This window comes from Trichosurus vulpecula, chromosome 7, assembly GCF_011100635.1.
Source record: "Trichosurus vulpecula isolate mTriVul1 chromosome 7, mTriVul1.pri, whole genome shotgun sequence".
Taxonomy (NCBI): domain Eukaryota; kingdom Metazoa; phylum Chordata; class Mammalia; order Diprotodontia; family Phalangeridae; genus Trichosurus; species Trichosurus vulpecula.
The window spans coordinates 63,468,870-63,488,576 of record NC_050579.1 but is presented as its reverse complement, the minus strand read 5'-3'; the positions used below and the strand labels follow the sequence as shown (position 1 = coordinate 63,488,576).

The following is a 19,707-nucleotide window of genomic DNA, read 5'->3' as shown; positions in this document are numbered from 1 at the left end:
AGTAAATAAAATGAGATTCAAATTAAAACACTTTAAGCCTCTTCAGGTTAACTTCATAAGTTTCTAGGTAAACAAGGAAAAAAATAAATACTTCATGGTGGATTTTATTATAAATGAACTCTCAGTGTCAATTGTCAAGTGATTTAATCTAGTTTTACTCAATCTATTTTATCATTTGGTTTAGACCTCATTTCAAATTTGCTGATGAACCATATAATACCCCACTGCCTAACTACCTAAGGCAAAGCTCTGTCGCTACCGGAAAAGCTAACTTAATTACCCTGAGCTTAAAAATCAGCTAGGGTGTGTGTGTGTGTGTGTGTGTGTGTGTGTGTGTGTGTGTGTGTGTGTGTATGTGTGTGTGTTTAAGCACCCCTACTGCTGATGACAATATGGAAAACTTAATATGCCTTTTTACACTGGTATTTGCTAAAGAAAATTACACTGTTCTAGAGCAAGTTGTTTTCAACATTTACAAGAGAAGTTTGTTTAGTAAAATTCTGAACAACTGGGAAATCTTGTTTTATGGAGGCAGACAAGTTTCTGTTCATAGTCTGACACTATTCAAATCAACTATAGTTCTTGGTAAGTATTAAGAGTGACATTTTAGGTACGATTGAAATTTGGCAATGATGCTATCACTCTGCCCCCAGTTTTGTTTAAAATACTGATTTTTTTAAAAAGTTGATATATTCTAAACAAAAAATGTGTGGCTCCTATGTGCCTCTGAGTAGATCATCTCTTCTTGGAACCAATGCATCGAAATAGACGTAATTATAATATATTCAAGCTTGTTTGAATATTTTCCATCTGTATCTAAAATATCTCTGTCTATAGACTATCGTATAGCAAGTATCCATAGAACCTTCTAAATAAAGGTTCAATCAGAAGTTAAATGAGGTCTAATTGACTCTAGTAGCCCATCAGGAAAGAATAACGACCTAAGGGGAGACCTGTGCACTGCCAGAATTTCCCATATTTATGATCTAAGCTCCAATTAAGGTTGGAGGGCCTATAAGAATGGGTTTGCCTTAGTAAAGATAGCCCAATTGGGCCTAAGTATGTTTGCATGCAGGTGATTGAGAGTTGAATTTAATTTTACCTTAGAAAGAAAGAGCTGATGAAAATGTATGGGAAGTCATCCAATTCACTGTTATAAAATTAGGCATTTAGAAAAGAATCGATTGCCTTGAAATTTTGAGTCCCATCTAACTCCTCGCCTTTTTAACATTTAAACAAAATTCCATCACTTTCCCATTTAGAACTTCTGCTATGTGCTGTCTATCAACAGCATTTTTTTTTCAACCTCTCACCTCAGTTGTCACATGGTCATGTGTATCCACAAGATGAAACCAAGCCTTTGGTGAAATATACATAGGAAACTGCTAGCATTATTTTCATTTTGTGGGAAATATAAGATACTTAAAGGTACCCCATATGCACAGTGTACCATAATAACTGCTTCATAATCACTGCTGATATTTCCCATTTTCATACATGTTCCAAACATAACTATCATATCTTCAAAGAGGCATGTAATTCCTCTGTGGTGACACAGTAATTACATGAAAATGGCATAGTCACATGTTTCTCAGACATTTATACCATCCAGTTATACTGGCAACAAGAGCTACATGGTCCAAGTGGTTGAGAATGTCTTGCTAATACTCTCTAGACATCAGACAAGTGAATGTGGTGATCATTGCTAATATGCTAGGCATATCTCAAAGTGATGAGTATACCATTAGCAATTAAATTCACCCTAAAATCCAAAAATCAGATGATTCAGAATCTCAAAGTGTCTTGTATCAAGTAAAGAACTAAAATAATGTCATGAGGAGGATTGTTGACATTTATATAGCACTTTAGAGATTGCAAAGCACTTTAAAAAACATTTTAGAGTAAGACAAATGACCCTAATTTCCACAGATGAGTGAGAGGTAGAAATGTGGTGCCATGGCTAGAATTCTGGCCTATGAGTCATATAGACAATTTCTGACACCTATCAGCTTTATGGTAATGGGAAACCCCTAAAACTTTTTGAATCTCAGTTTCATTATCTTTTAAAATGGAGGAGGGCAGTGATAATCATAGCTACCATCCCTTCTTCACAGACCTTTTCTGAAGATCAGGTGAGCTAATATATGAAAGGTGCTTTGCAAACTGTAACATGTTATTTCTACAAATGGGAAGAATTACAAGGAAGCTTAACAACAACAAAATGTATATTTCATTTCTCCTTTTTAGATTTATAGATGAGAAATAGCCCTCTCTTCTTTCCCTAGTAGATTGTACTATATGAATTTTGGATTAAATATTTTGAGTGTTAACCAAATTCTTAATATTTAAGGTGGATTTTACATTGAACATTGATTCGTAAGTTATTTCTAAGAATGTCTAACATCCAAATTACCAACTTTTTCTTCAATACCCACTGAGAAGCCTTCTGCTGCTCAAATGTTCCACAGTGGGTGGGGGTGGGAGTGGTAGGGAGAGTTGGCATCCAGGACCTTACAGGCATTAATTACTGTGGTTAGCTAATTAATTGTATTATTATTATGGAACCATGTTTTCCAGAGGTAACTATGCTTCTTGAACATACGAAATGTTAATAATATTACCTGTAATTTATAGATTATAAATAACAGGAAACAGATGATCAACTTGCTCCTGGGCATGTAAAATGCCAATGTTTTATTTTTAAAAAAAAGTTTAAGTTTATATTTTGAAATAAATCCAGTGCTGAGGAGAAAAATAATTAAAAGGGTCAGGTATAAACTGAAAGGAGGAACTTAGAGATACTAGTCTTATCTTTCAGTCTCTCTCATCTCTTTCTTTCTTGTCATGATTCCCAGACCTGATTCCATTACAGAAACCCAGGATTTGCCTATCAATGGCTTGTGTTGACTTGAATTAATATTCTTTAAATACATTATTAGCCAAAGAATTCTAATGAATCATAAGACTTCCATAATTATAATAGCAGGGAAAATGAGTTACAGAGAGCATGAAGAACTTGCCCAGGGTTAAAAAGAGATGGGGGCTAGGATTTAAGCCACTTATTCCTAATGTGACAGACTATATTCTAATTGACTTTGCCTAAGAGCCTTATGGAAACCTAGGTAATCACCAGTCATCTTTCTAATCTTAAGCAAGTCTGACTTCTCAAAGTAATGAGAACACATCTTATCAATGAGTGCCTGAGTGTGTGAAAAGTATAAAATTTCATTTTCTCTTTCACATGCCCACAGTGGCCATATAAAAAGAGTCATAAGAAAAAAATATGATCTTTAAATTATAATGTATCAAAATTGACTTGAGTTTGGGAAATGTACTTCTTTATTAAGACTGTTACTTTGGGATCAATAAAAGCTATGCCAAGTCACCTAATAAATGCAACATGTAAACTCTTAACTATAATAACAAATACTTTAATTAAGGATAGTTCCAAATGCAAAAATAAGAGAATTTTTGTAATGAGCAAAGTGCATTCACTAGTGAAGTGCATTTTCAAGATATTCAGCAGGACTCCAAGTGTTAAGTATTACAGATAAGCCCATTTGAATAATTTAAAACAGATTTTCCACTGATGGCATAGAAATGTATCCTTGATATACAAACCCCCTATTATATTCATTAGTCTAAGTGAAAAAATGTCCTTTAAAATGGAATCTCCATTATACTGGGTTAGAGTCAAAGTACATTATGCCTTTTGCCCTCTAGAGTTTTCAGTTGACTTCCTTCCCTCTCATAAAACGGTATTAGAGAAGGCTGAACAAATAACTAGATGGAGCTAAAACAGGCAGATTACCAAAGCATTTCATTAGTGGGCAGGATCTCTTTAAGTAATAGGATGGAAATGCTCCCCTTGCTTGTAATTTATGAGCTATATGGACCTGTCTCCAGCATGTGTGTTGTCTTGTTTCTACAGAATGTTTTTGTAACCCTTTGGGCTCAATCCATGACCGTTGTAATGGCACAGGATTTTGTGAGTGTAAGACGGGAACAACAGGGCGTAAATGTGATGAGTGTCTGCCAGGAAATTCCTGGCACTACGGCTGTCAACGTAAGTAATTCTGGGAGCTGACCTTTGCCTCTTGAAGCTTGGCTACTTCTGCATGTCTCTGCTGGGATGTGCAGCTACTTGGAGCAGGAAAAAAGCCAACATGCTAACAAGCTTTAAAAGCTGCTTAGTGACCCAATCTATGGATAGGAAGAGAATCAATCAATGGCATGGCTGGTTCATTTAGCTCTTCTTTTTTTTTAAGCCCTATACCTTTCCCCTCTGATGCCTAGAGGGGCTTATATTAAATCTAGACATATATATGTGCGTGCGTGCGTGTGTGTGTGTGTGTGTGTGAAATGTTCACCACAAGATGAAAGGTGCTGCAGATGTGGTTAATACATTTCTTGAACCGAATGCACCCCTTAGCATCCCATGAAAATGGAGTCAATAAATTAAGTGAAACCTGAATAATATATTGCTGCACTTATATTGCTATCATTACCAAGTCTTAACCAAACATCAAAATGCTCGACTCTAAAGAATAGCTTAAAGCTTTGTTTAAAATAAATGGCAAAAATCAATATTAGTTCTCAAACTTTTGAAAATAGGTACCATACAAGAAACTTAGAGAGATTTTATTTGGTTTAGTATCATCTCTTTGTAGATTTTGGACCCATTTAAAAACTTCCCTTTGAAGCAGTATGTTATGGTTTTCAGGCCAAAGACATTAATGAAATGCTGGAATAAGTTTCTTTCTGTCCCTTTGAATCTCTGTGGCTTTTTAATTCTCTGCTAAATTTTCAGCAAATCAGAATAGCCTTGAGGTTACAATAATTTTCAAGACTTTAAACTTTAAGCCCTATAGGACAGGCACAACCTTCACATATGTATTTTTAAACATTTTATTATCTTAAGTCAATTGTTGCTAGATTATTTGATCCTGCCCACAATAGCTATACTGACTTGGATTTTGTGCTTCTCAACAATGTGGAACGAAAAGTGAAAACCACGTCAGGACCACGGACAGCAGTGAATTAGCTAGGGAAGGTGGGAAGGCAAGATCTGCAGGGTCAAGGTAAACTTAAGAAAAAAGGCAAGGACCAATTCAGGGAATGCCTGGAAGCCAGTAATCTGGATTTGGAGATCAGAAGCCAGGGAAGAGAATAGGAGTCAGAGTATGCAGGTACCAGAATTCAAGGTGTAACAGTGAGTTAGAAATTCATGGAGCAGTTGACTCAGTAAAGGAACATTATCTGGGCAAGACAGTAGTTTACAAAACAAACAAACATTCCTCATGTTTTAAAGAACACAGATATAGTGTTCACAGATATAGAGGCAAGAGGCAAGAGGTTAAGAACTTGGTAAAAAGGTTGATATAGGGGGCTATAGACCCCGAGAGCATCAAGGAAATATAGTAGTTTGGGCAGGTTATCAGGTAACAGGTGAGGGACAAAGAACAACATAGAAGTAAACAATGAAGCAACTTTAACTTTAGATATAAAGTCTTTCATAGAATGCCTGATTCAGTGGGCATCAGTGACTGGATTCATAGCAAATCCAGGACTTGGAAATCAGAGCAAATCAGTCACTTATTAACCTAGCTATAGAAAGGATTGTGGGGTCTGAAAAAAAAATGATGTAACTTGACTTTTGTTTATTGTTTAAACAAAATGTTTGTCTCCCCTAATTTCCCAGTTTTCTCTCTTTTTCACCTGGACTTATATTTTTTTTGCCATGTTTAGTCCTTAACTCCTTGTGCAGATTGAGAGATTTCCTCGGCCTTAATTATTGGTAATCAAAACCTAGAGGATGGATATTTCCATAGCACATTTAACCTAACAATATTAGGCCTTTTAATCACCTTTCCTTATAAAATTTCTAGTGCTGGAGATATATCATGTGGATGATATATGTTTACATGGGCCTTAAAACTTGTGCTCATTAAAATAAAGCATCGATTCTCTCTGAAAGATGATCAGTTAACAAACATTTATTATTATTAAGTGTCTCCTCTGTGTGGGGTGCTATATCAGGTGCCGGGGTATATAGGTAAAGATAAGTTCATAGGATTTAGAGCTGTGAACAAACAGCCCCTGCCCCCAAGGACAGTACATTCTACTTGGGTGATAAACATGTACACAAATGAATATCAAATAGATACAAAATAAGATGAATGTAAAGAATGATAATGTGCTAATAACTGGGGTGATCAGGGAGGTCCCCATATAGGAGGCAACACCTGAGCGGTGCTTTGATGGAAGCTAGTGATTATAGGTGGCAGAAGTGTGGATGTAGTGTATTCCAGATATTTAGGACCATTTTATTTAATTGCATTTTATTTTTAATTAATAATCTCTAATTTTCTTTTCCTTTCCTCCTGCCTTCCAAAAAAAAAAGAAAACCCTCATAGCTAATATTAATAATCAAGCAAAACAGGACAGATTCTCTCGTTGCTCAATCATATGTTTCATTATATTTATTGAATTCATCAACTCTCTGTCAAGAGGAGGGCAGCATTATGTAGGAACACTTTACAAAAGCCTGAAGGTGGAAGATGTAATGCTATGTAAGGGAAGGTCTAGCCAGCCACTTTCACTGGAACAACTTAATTAAACTGCATTGTGTCTATTAGCCTATGGGAACTCTTCCTGTAGTTTCCATTTATCAGCAGTCACTGCCTCATGTCACTTACATACCATCATCATGTTTCATTAAAATGCCTATTTAGCATCTCTCCAGTGTATAAGATGTGTCTATTTCATCATCAGTTTGCATTTGGTGTTTAGTACTTTACTGGAATGATTTGGTAGCTATTACATGTATTGACCATATGGCATGATTTGGTACTCAAACTTCCAAGTCTTCCATGTCAATATATGGACTCTACACTGTCTTGATAATTCAAAAGAAAGATCTTAGGTTGGTCTATTCTGATAACATTAATGATACCACTTGACCGTGATTTTTTAAAATGTGGGTAAATTTCTTTACCAGCCACTTGGTTTAATGCCTTTCATTGTTTGCCTTAAGAGACTCAGTTCAAGGCAGCCTCTATGAAGGAATTTTGAAAATATATATTTTTAAATATATACTATATAAATGTGTGTATATTAATAAATATACATATATATGTAAATATATATGTGTATACATACATGTACATGTGTTCATACATCTACAGCATTGTGCTGATTTGTACATCTCCTGAATCTCCAAGGGCCCTTTAAGCAGGGCTTGTACAAGACCACCTGAATCACAGGGATAAGGGAAGAATGCCAATAGTGGTTCAAAAGGAAAATATTATCAAGGCTAATGCTGGAAACCATCAATCTTGCAAGCCCTCTATTTTTGAAACATGTCAGACAATCCTTCAATGTGAACAAGAGAAAAGAGTCTCTATATAGTCAGCCAAAGGAATGGTTTTTTTCCCAGACTTTGAATTAGTTGAATCAGAAGGAAGATGTACTATTCTGTCTTAGTAACTGCTGGTGTTGTCTATTTTGTAGTTTTCTTTTTCCTCAATGGTATTTCCCTTTAAAAGTTTGTTATGTTGTTTACGACAATTTAAAAAACCTATCCCTGTAGCATATTTGAGACCAGACTCCATCAATGAAAAGGAAGCCTCAGTTCATCAGTTTGTAACAGAAGACACTATAGCATAGAAGACAGAGGGCCAGTCTTAGAGTTAGAGAACCATTCACTCATGTCCTGCTTTTAATATGTAATGACTGTATGAGTTGAGACAAGTCACTTCTAAGAGCCCCAGGCACCCCTCTCAGACTATATGTCAATCAATCAACAGAAATGTATGAACCTCCTCTTGTGTGCCAGGCACTGCACATACAAAGACAAAACTGAACAATTTCTGCCCTCAAGCGGTTAACATTCTAGAGAGAGAGAGAGACAACACATACATGTAAGAAAATACACAGTAAATAAATACAAACTATATTTTTGGAAGGAAGGCAGTAAGAGCTGTGAGAAATAAGGAAAACTGTCACTTAAAATATGGTGCATGAGCTGATTCTTAAAGGAAATCAGGAATTCTAAGAAGTGGAGGTGAGGAAAGAATGCATTCCCGGTATGGAAACAGTCAGCTCAAAGGCCCAAAGTTGTGACAATTGGTGTTAAATATGAAGAAGAGTAGGAATGCCTGTTAGATGGACCATACAGTGGATGGGAAGGTGTAATGCATAAAAGTGCTGGAAACATAGTTTGGGGCTATTTTGAAGGGTTTCGAGTGCCAAACAAAAGAATTTGGTTTTGATCCTAAAGGTAATAGGGAGCCACTAGTTTTTTTTTCTTTTAATAAGAGAGTGATATCATTAGACCTCACTTTTGGAAAATCATTTTTATTGCCTTGTGCATTGGTGGAGAGAATTCTATACCAATATTTTCCTCTACAAATGAAATCATACCCACAATTCATTCACGCTGCAAAGACTTCGGAATTAGCATAATGGATCATGTGTTCAGTGATAGCCAGATGGTCTGAAAAATTTCACATCTATATAGTTAAGAGCGTACATGCTCACTAGATTATAGTATCCCATAATATATACTATACTCATTCTTGAAATTTTCATCCTTTGGGTTATGGTCTTCTCTACTCTCTGGATCCAAGGGGGGGAAAAACTAACACCTCTTCCACAGGCCAACCATTCAAATATTTGATAGCTTCTCTTATGGCTTCCTCCTCTTCCAAACCCCAACCTCATCTTCCCTAAGCTTAAAATCTCAAGTTTTTTCATGGTCCTCATAGGGCATATCCACTAATTCACTTCTCATCCTGAATATTCTTTTGGGAATGTTCTAGTTTATACATGCTTCTTTCCTAAAATTCGGTGCCCAGAAGGCAAACACCTGATAGAGAGGAAGGATAAATAGAGCCATAGCACCTAGGTTAAAACCTCTGGCTCTTTCACTTCCTAACCCTGTGACTTTGGTCAAATAAGCAGCTGCACTTCTCTGGGCTTCAGTTTCTTGATCTACCAAATGAAGGTGTTGTATTTACTTAATAACCTCTGAGGTCCCTTCCAACTCTCCATCTATGATCCATGAAGGAAACAGTATCTGTGGTACAAAGAGAACCACAATCCAAGATATAGACAGGTGGGATGTGCATACTTCTTTATTACCCATACTAATGTCCCCTGTCATTGGCACAGACTATTTAAGTTGATTGCTAAACCAGATACAAAAGCTCAAGAGGTATGGGCACATAGAAATCTGGCCAAAAGTCCTTCTGATTCTTTATTTACTTTTCCATATCAAATGGTCTGGCCCCTTTGCAAATACATTCATCTATAAATTATGATCATAACTTACATGCCCACACACACACACACACACACACACACACACACACCAAACACACTTTTATAATATTTTAAATCAAGGTTATCATATTTTACAGATTTTGTCAATTTAATTTCAGAAGAAATAATAATATTTGATTGACTTGGGTTTGTAGGATTTAGAGCTATAACTGAGCTTTGAGATCATCTGTGTTCAATTCCTTCATCTTACAGATGACAAAATTGAGTCTCAGGAAAGGTAGTTAAGTGACACAGCCAGGTTTCAAACCCAGTTCTTCTAACTCCAAATCCAATATTTGTTTGTATTTTCCTCTTTCCATCCTATATCAAGGCCCACCCATCAAGTAGAAAGGAAGAAATGAAAAAGAACTAAATAAAAAGAATGGAAAAGCTCAACCTAAGTTCAAATGAATTCATGAAGAAAGATAATAAAGAATGTGAGAAAAAAACACGTTTTGTTTTAAAAGAATATGATGTTTATAGACATGTCTGATGAACCTTGGGTCATAACATATCAGGCCACACATCTCCCTAAGAAAAATATTGGGACTTCCAGAAGCATACTATGACTAGATCAAACTATAGGCAAAAAGACCACAGACAAAGATAGTGTTGGCGTTAAGCTACAGCAAAACCAAGTAAGCATCAATTTGTTATAAACAGCTGCTAATGAAAGAGAGTCAGGATGGCCATTATAGGATCAGGATTGCTCAAGTCAGTATGAGCAATGACCCAGTTGCATTCTATATGAGCCACTAGTGATGGAACATGGCAATACAAAGTCCTGCCTAGAGTGAATTATAGAAATCTGATTATACCAGCTATCTAATGTAATGGGTGCTGAGAAAAAACATACATAGAATGTGCCAAGAACAAATTATTCTGATTATGATACCTGATAAAACAATGAAATTTCTAGCCATTTGATCTCTTTTCTTGACTAAAAGTGAGCATTCCATTTTTATGTTCAACTAAAATTAAGGATACTGGTAGGGAGGGGTGGGGAGTAGATGAAGTTAGGATTCAGTTGCTATTCAAGTACATCCATTAATTAGTTTAGTTCTATTTACTTTCAAATTTTCTGCGTTTAAGCTATGGTCAGTTGCTGCTAACTCTCAGTTATCTATTCTGAGCCTGGTGCAATAGTAAAAACAGTGGAATTAGAGTGAATGGACCTGGATTTGAATCCTAGATTTGCCTCACATTAACTGTATGAACCTGAGAATATCACTCACTTCCTTCACATCTTTGGACTTTCAGTTTCTTCATCCAAAGTTTATTTCTTCTAGAGTGTTCCTTCTAATATATTAATATGATGAGGAAAAAAGCCACAGATAATACACAGTGATTGATTCTCCCTAAATAATTTCTGTTAAGTTTGTGCTTCCTCCAGACATATAGACAGGACAGTTCACAAATTGAGATATAACCATATTTCATCTCTATGCACAGTCCCCATCCCTGATTCTTCCCTATAATTAACAGTTCAGTATCTGAGAAAAAAGGTACAAAAGATGTTAAAACACCATGGGTTAATATATTTAATGATAAGGAAATTTTTTCCAAACATTTGGAAATAAAAATTATCACTGATTTTTTTGCCCATTTATTCCTTTATTCCACAGAAGAATATTACTAACTTTATAAATGCTATGCTCTGCTACTGTGGTATATATCTTATTTTCCTGAACCCTGAGTACTCCACCTCCCAAATCTATGTTACACCTTTAAAATAAAATGCTAGACGTGACAAAATCCATAGAGGAATGCAATGAAAAAAATAATGCCAATTATAGGCTGTACTCAGATGTTTTGCCAGCCAGATTTGGATGGAAATTGCTGATCACAAACATTTTGAATATGGTAATTATGTGTACAAATGGATAAAATCATCAATGAAATTATGGAAATAATAGTCTCTTAATAAAAATAATTCTTAATTGGGTTTAGTGACTTCATGAAGTGAGTGTTCATGTTAAACCATGTTTTGTATCACGCTAACATATTATATGGAAACTACAGTGTTTCCATATATGGAAACTATATACATGAGTACAATCACACACATATACTATGTGTACATGTTTTATATATGTGTGTATATATATACACACACATACATATACAGAGATTTACAGCTATGGCATTATATCATTGAGATCACTCAGTTCATATATATATATATATATATATATATATATATATATATATATATATATATATACATATACATATATATACATATACATATACATACACATACACATACATATACATATACACACATATACATATACATATACATATACATATATATATATTGGGATATCCCAATCTTACTTAAATACTATATATATATATATATATATATATATATATATATATATATATATATATATATATGTGTGTGTGTGTGTGTGTGTGTGTGTGTGTGTGTGTGTATGTGTGTGTGTGTATGTATATACACACATACACATTGCCCCACCTGAAATTGCGTGATCTCAGGCTATGACATTTATATCAGTGATTAGCTGCTAATGTATGTAGATGAACACTGTTGTATATGTGTGTGTACATATGTATACATGTATATACATGTATACACATAACAGTATTCACCTACACACATATGTGTGTAATATATATGTACATGCACATATATGTATACACACATATATACAAACATACACATATATATGTATGAGTATATACATATAACTATGTGTGTATACACACATATACATACATATATAGATATATAATACAAACTGTGTTACAAATGAAAAACCTGGAGACACAGAGTATCTGAGTAACTAATAATCAATTTATTAATTAGACTAACTGGCAGCCAATAAATTGGTCAGTGGTTTCTCTTAGCAAACAAAGACCTCCAAGGGAGACAATGAATGCCTTAAATACCTTTGTAAAAAGGAAAACCCCTGACAAGTGAAAATCAGCCCTGATTGGTGGACATTTAATGAGGAGGCGAACTAGAAGTCCTCAGCTCCTCCTGCTCAGAACGTGGCTTGATCATAAAACTCAGTTGCCTGCAGCAAACTGGACAGGGGAATCTATCTCTATCCAGTCTATTCTGACTTGTTTTCTCCTTCCATGAGCTGGATCGCCCTAAACTCAAATGGAGGGGTACAAGGACAGGGGCTTATTTCCTCTGAGTAAGAATTTGCCTAGACTAGATTCTGTTAACACTCTAAATAGTAGTAAGGTCTCCTAGTTGGGTGGGGTCCTGCCCAAGTTAAAAAGCAAGTACCTTGAAGGCTAGAATGATCTCATCGATCAATCATGTCCTTCAGAGATTGATTCTTTACTGTGCCTGGACCTGAAATGAGGAAATAAAGAAGAAAAAGCCTGGATCCCAAATTAATAATTGCCTATTAATACAATAGTACGATAATTATAAATATATGTGCATATATATACATATGTGTATATATACACATATATGCACGTATGTATGCACACATAAATATATCTGTGTATATAACCCAAATTGTAATAGTGCCTCCTTTTTCAGGGACATGAAATATATAGGCCTTTCCAGGCAGGCTGCATCCCCTTTTTTGACTTAAAGCAAAAATGAAACTTGCAATTTGTTGCAAGAATATCTTAAAGTTTTCTGCTTGTAAGCACACAATAAAAAGGTCACCTAATTTGACTCAGTTATGAAAAGCCTGAAATAATTTAAGTGGACTAGCCACAATTTTGCCAAGGAGGGTTTTATACACAAGAGACAAGTATCATCCACAGGCCCACCCAATCAAGTCTGGTGTTGCACTTTTTTCTAGTTATATCCCTATAACATATGCTGTTATGCGAGGCTGCTGGGATAATATACCTTGGAAGGAAAACTTTGCTTTCTCCTTTGGCAGCTAAATATCATCGAACTATAAAGTGGTAGAAATGAGCCTTAGTGAGAAGTGTTATTAAATATTCTGGCCCTTCTCCCCAGGAGACTGTGAAGGTCAAGGGTTTTCTCCTAATATATTCCCCACCTCGAGTACCTCAGTTAACAAATGTCTGAAAATATTGACACTTACTCTGCTTTACTATCTACTCTCCCACCCCACCCCCAGTACCTTTTTTACTTTGTAACCAAGAAAAATTACTCAGGAGAAGTGGTAGAAAGGATGCCATCAGAGAAATATCTGACTGGAAAAAAATGATTGGCCAGTAATACTGATAGAAGGAAGGTTTATGGAGCCATATTGCATTTCCTTAATATCCATGCAATGTCTAGAGAAGTGCCCAGTCATATCGAATGAACTCCCAGATTTGAGAGTAGCGATAGAAAGAAGCCATGCGGGATGGTTAGGTATGGATGTGAATTACATCATTGGATTTTGTTATTGTTCGGTGGTCTCAGTCATGTCCGAATCTTTGTGACCCTGTTCAGGGTTTTCTTGGCAAAGATTCTGGAGTGGTTTACCATTTTCTTCTCCAGTTCATTTTACAGATGAGTAAACTGAGACACACAGGGTTAGGTGACTTGCTTAGAGTCACACAGCTAGGTAGTGTCTGAGGCCAGATTTGAACTCACAAACATGAGTCTTCCTGATTCCAAGTCCAGCACTGTGCCACATCACTGCCCAGCATCATTGGATAGAATATCCAAACAGATGAGATTCATTCAAGCCTCAATGTATTATTATTCTTATTATAACCTTATAGAGCAGATCTAAAACTCTATGAATCTAGATCTCCATTTATTGTAGAAAGGGACAGTTGCATAGTACATTAAGATTTAAAATGTGTATTATAGCAAGGATCTCACTATAGCCACACAACAACCCTTTGAGCAAGATGTTACCAGCATTATTATACCCATTTTACAGATAAAGATATGGACTTAGAAAGATTGAGTTACTTCCCCATAGTCACATAAATTACACATGTCAGAGGCGGGATTGAATCCAGGCTTTCTTGCCTACAAGTCCAACACTCTATTACACTATCTTGCCACTGCTTAATATTTTTCTGTTGAAAGAATAACGGCTCAGAGAGAAGAAAGAAAAATATTTCTAAGGAGTACTCTTTGGAGAAATTCATACGGTGGGCAGATATTCAAACAACTTTCTTGCTTCATCAATTTTTATCGGCATGTATTCTACAAATCCAAATTGTATTAAAATGAAGAAATTCATGAAAAGTTAAACAAGTAGCCTATTTGTTTTCTTTATTCAGTATAATTTAAGACTGGTTAATATTTGATAGGTTAATAATAAATATTTTAATATAGTATATTGCATTCAGTTATGAATACATCAAAAGGAAATACAAAGTAAGCTCTGAAAGATAAACTTTTATTGGGCACATGAAAGAGAACATAAAATTTGATGACAATTACCATTTAATCTATTCATGTTTGAAAACATATTGAAAGGGGAACTCATAACTCAGTTAATTGTTCTGAATTATTAATTGCTCATTTGAGAAGCGATGAGCAGAACTGCTCTTGTTGCAAAAACGTGTCCTGCTCAGTGGTCTTAACCTCTATGTCATTGGCTTCAAATAGGGATGGGGATGAGAGAGTGGCCATTTAAACTTCAGGCCAACAAAGGCAGAGAACAGCTTGTGAAGAGGTTAATTTAAATGGAAATCAAATAATAATCATCAGACTTAATTAGAATGGAAAAGATCTTGGCCTTAAGTTAATCAAAAGGTTTTTAATGCTTTCTGTCAAGTCAATAGTACCCAGAGAAAAGTTTTTTTTCAATTCCTTGCAATAGCACCCAACAATTTCCCACCCTGAAAACTTAAATGAAATGCATGAATATTGACAAAAATTCTGAAATACTCAGGTTATTAATCACATACATGAGAATTTGAAACTTCTTGGAATTATACAAATTTAGATATGGAAGCATATTTTGGAATCTCCTTTTACGTCTCCCTCCTTTTTTCAATAAGGGAACTGAGACCCAAAATGATTAATGGGCTTTCCCAACATCACACAGCTAGCTAGTTGGAAAGCCAAGACTGGAATCAAGGTGTTCTTGCTACTAATCTATGTTCTTTCCAGGGTGCTGTTTTTTCTGCAGACCACAGTGATACCCAAATGATTATAATGATTCGTATTATCTGGTTTTTAAGAACACTAATTTCTTTCAAGTTTTTTTTTTCTCATAAAATTGTTGAAATTTAGGGGCAGCTGGGCGCTGTAGTGGATAGAGCACTGGCCCTGAAGTCAGGAGCACCTAAGTTCAAATCCAGTCTCAGACACTTAGTAGGTGTGTGACCCTGGGCAAATCACTTAACCCCGATTACCACCCCCCCCCCAAGAAAAGGAAAAGAAAAAAGAATTGAATTGCTGAAATTTCCTCCCAATATTCTAAAAAAGTATAGTCTCAGAATATTGACTTGACCTATAATTAAATAGTGCCATTCCTCAAAAGCAGGTTTATAGACGTATTCAATATAAGTGGTTCATTTCCATATCTCTAGTTCTGGATGCTGCATTACAAAAGAAACGTTAACAAGCTACAGTCAGAAGAGGGTAATCAGGATGTATGCGGACTCAAATCTTAGATATAAATAAGAGGTTCAGTTGAAAAAAATGGTGATGTTTTGTCTACCAAGGAAGACTTGGAGGTGATATATCTACAAATATCTATATTTGAAGAGGGACTCAATTTGTTCTGTTTTACCCTGCAGGGCAAGGGTAAGGACAGATAATAGTTGGGTATCACAGGAGGGAAGATTTGTTTTTTCCCTTGACATCAAGAAGCTTCCTACCAATTAGGACTATTTAAAAAGATAATAGGCCTCCTCAAGAGACAGTGAGATTACTATTACTAGAAGTCTTCCAGTGGTCATTTAATCTATATTTAAAGACCACTAGTGTGAAGGCATTCACTAACTCTCGAGGAAGTCCCTTTGTTTTCAGACAACTTTAATTGTCAGGAAATTTATTTCCTCACTGGTTGGCATTGGTAGCTATTTACTAGGGAGTCTCCCACTCACCCTGGTGGTTTGCACATGGCCAGCTGGGGTAGAAGTACCAACTGTATGCCATAATCCCTATGGTTACTAGAGAGTCTGAAACCTTCAATCCCTCCACCCTGCCTCTTACTATGACATAGTTGCTGCAGCTGTCTCAAATAGGTTGAGCCACTTGTTAAATTTTCAGTGTGAACATTTAATCTCAGAAACTGGCAAATGCTACAAATTAAAGTTGATTTATTATTTTGTTGATTGCCCATGTTTAAGGATGCAATGGAGAAAATGTTAAAAATGCATTAAACTTAAAAGTGAGTCCTGTGTATAGGTTGTTTTTTTCCTCTTGAAGAGCCTGTTGTTAAACATTTGCCAGTATAAACCTAGTACCACTCATTATACAGCAATAGATGGATTTGTGCATCTACCAATAATTCCAAGCTACAACCTATTAACTAACCTTGCCTTCTTTTACTAATGTTTTGTTTCTATGATTGTAAGTTATTAAACCTTAACATATGGAATTAGTTCACCATGGACACAGAAGCACATATTAAAATTAGCATTTAATTAGTAAAGAGAAAATACAGTATTTAATAACCCAGAAGACAATGAAAAACAATCCATGTATCAAGCAGCTGTAATCCTGCTACCATTTTAGACTCTGACAATGTTCTCAGAAGTAGCAGCCAGGTGTACCAGCCCATCCAACTTCATACAGTTATCAACTGTGTGATCTTGGCCAAGTCAATTAATTCCTGTTTGCCTCAGTTTCTTCATCATTAAAATGGGGCAATAATAGCATCTCCATCCTAGGAGTGTTTTGAGGATCAAATAAGATGTTTGTAAAGCACTTTGCAAATCTTAAAGTACTGTGTGAAAGCTAGGCATTATTCTTAGTAGTATTGGTGATGATGACGATGACGATGATGATGATGATGATGATGATGATGATGATGGTAACATAATGACAATAATTTGATTCCACCCTTGAGTAGGGAAAGGAATGTATCTGAATAGAATTTCCACGAGAAATTCACCTCACTCTTCCTAGTAAACTGATCATCAGGGATGGCTGCAGGAATCTTGGAATCAGGGTCTTGGCTCACAGCACAATATTGATTGAAGGATCTGGTACAAACTGGAACTTAGAGAAATTGGTACATCCTCATCTCTGCTCTCTGCTCAAACCTTTGATCTTGTCAAGAAACAGCTAACCCATCACATAGCAAGCTTAGTCAAATGAGCAACAAGACCAAGCAAGAACTTACACTGCCGTCACTGCTAGATTTTCATCCATGTCATGCTTACTGACTCTAGGTATACCCCAAGGCTCTGTACTGGACCCTCTTCTCTTCTTCCTTGATACTTTTTTGGGTGGTGATTTTATCCATTCCAATGTATTGAATAATAATCTCTATGCTCTCTCCTTATTTCCAGTCTCCTATCTCCAGCTGCCTATTGGGTATTTTGAACTGACTGTCCCATAGACACCTTAAGTTCAACATGTCCCAAACTAAGCTCATTATCTTTTCCCCTAAATCCTCCTCTCTTCCTAACTTTTCTATTAGTGTTAAAGGTATCACCATCCTCCTGGTCTCCTAGACTTGCAACCTAAGTGTGATCCTCAACTCATCACTCTCTCTACTTACTGTCCCATACTCAATCAATTGGCAAACCCTGTTATTTCTACCTTCATAATATTTCTCATATACTGACTATTTTCTCCTCTGACGTTGCCATCACCTTGATTCAACCTCTCATTACTTTATATCTGGACTATTCCAATAGCCTGCTGATTGATCTCCATGCCTCAGCTCGCCCTAATCCAGTCCACTCAACTGTCAAATTGATCTTCCTTAAGTGTACCATGTCACTCCTGTGTTAAAATTTTATCTTGTTCTGATCCCCCTGACCACTACCCCCTTCTAGTCAATATAGTAAGTTTTTAAGTAGCCAGTACAAAGGGGTAATAGCAAGAAATAAGATTGCAAAAAGGATCCTGGAAATCACGTACAAACCTTCTCAAAGATCAAAGGAGCATAACTTTATAAATTGTATCATATATTAACCAAAATTCACATCCTAGTAGTATGTGCTGAACCAGTGGAAGCCATCTAGGTTCTACTGTCAATGACTTTTGGTCCCATGATATGTAAATCTCAGACAAGTTCCAGACATTGAAATAAGATCAACAGAACACCAAAATGATCTATAATTTTGGGATGGTGTGTAAATGTTAATTTTAGAGTTTTACCAGAAATTTTGAAATGATTTAAATATGTTAATGAACTAACCATAAGTTGGCACAGATCCAAATTAGTCTACTCCCCACACCCCCCCAAAAAAAAACTCTGTAAAAACGAGACCTCAAACTTCTACCTCAGTACTCTTCCATTTCCATCGAGTTCATGCTTCCAACTCTAATCCATGGATATGTGAGGGATACTCTCTGCCTCGCCCCCTTACCATCTCCCGTCCCCATACCACTTTTCTATGTGTCTCTTTTGCTGCTTGTCTCTACTCTTTCTATGCTATTTTATTTCCCCAACACCTACTGTACCTTATTAAAATGTTAGTATAACCCTCACTTCCCACTTTCATCATGAATCTTTCCCAGTGAGTACCCAAAGAATCAGATATGCCTGCCCCCATTTCATAATTTCATAAATTATCAAATCAACCCCACTATGCCATTAACATCAATGGCTCCCTATCATTTCAAGGATCAAACAGAAAATCCAGTTTGGCTTTTAAAGCACTTCATGGCCTGATTGCTTCCTACCTTTCCAGACTTGTTACACATTACTTCCAGCCATGTATTCTGTGAGCCAGTGTCACTTGTCTCGTTGCAGATCTTGCTGTGACCCTCCATCTCCTGACCCTGAACACTTTTAAACAACTGCCCTCCATTTCTGAAAGTCTTCTTATCCTTGCTTTCTAGCTTCCCTGGCTTCCTTCAAGTAAGTGCCAGCTAAAGTCTTAGCTTCTGCAAGATCCTTCCTCTATTGTCCTCAGTTTTAATGCTTTCCCTTGCAGATATTCCTCAATTTGTCCTGCATATATCTTGTTCATGAATGTTGGCATGTTGTCTGCCCCATTAGATCATGAGCTCCTTGAGAGCAAGGACTGATTTTTTTTGTTTTGTTATTGTTTTTCCCCCTTTCTTTGTATTTTCAGCTCTTAGCACCGTGCCTGGCACAAAGTAGGTACTTAATAAACTCTTCTTAAATGGCATTTCCTGTGTCCCCTTTGCTCTAACATTTACTACCATTCTTGGCTGCCACTGCATCAGGTAATTTCCAATCTTGATCAACAGCCCAAAGCTCCCTTGTACTCCAAAGGCAATGGGAGGAGAGGGGGATGGTTGCAGAGCAGGAGAGTTTACATTTAGAAAGACTTTTTCCCCTTATATTGCACTGAAATGCGCTA

General features: G+C 36.1%; 1 protein-coding gene across 2 annotated transcripts in view; it reads left to right on the top strand.

Annotated features, from left to right (window-relative positions):
* The window catches only part of NTNG1 (netrin G1), a 427,667-nt gene that overhangs the window by 368,154 nt on the left and 39,806 nt on the right, over positions 1–19,707 (top strand). For both annotated transcript variants that reach the window (XM_036767766.1, XM_036767767.1), the window contains one exon: positions 3,932–4,066. In XM_036767766.1, the coding sequence (XP_036623661.1) occupies positions 3,932–4,066 (135 nt within the window). The remainder of the gene's footprint in view (positions 1–3,931; positions 4,067–19,707) is intronic.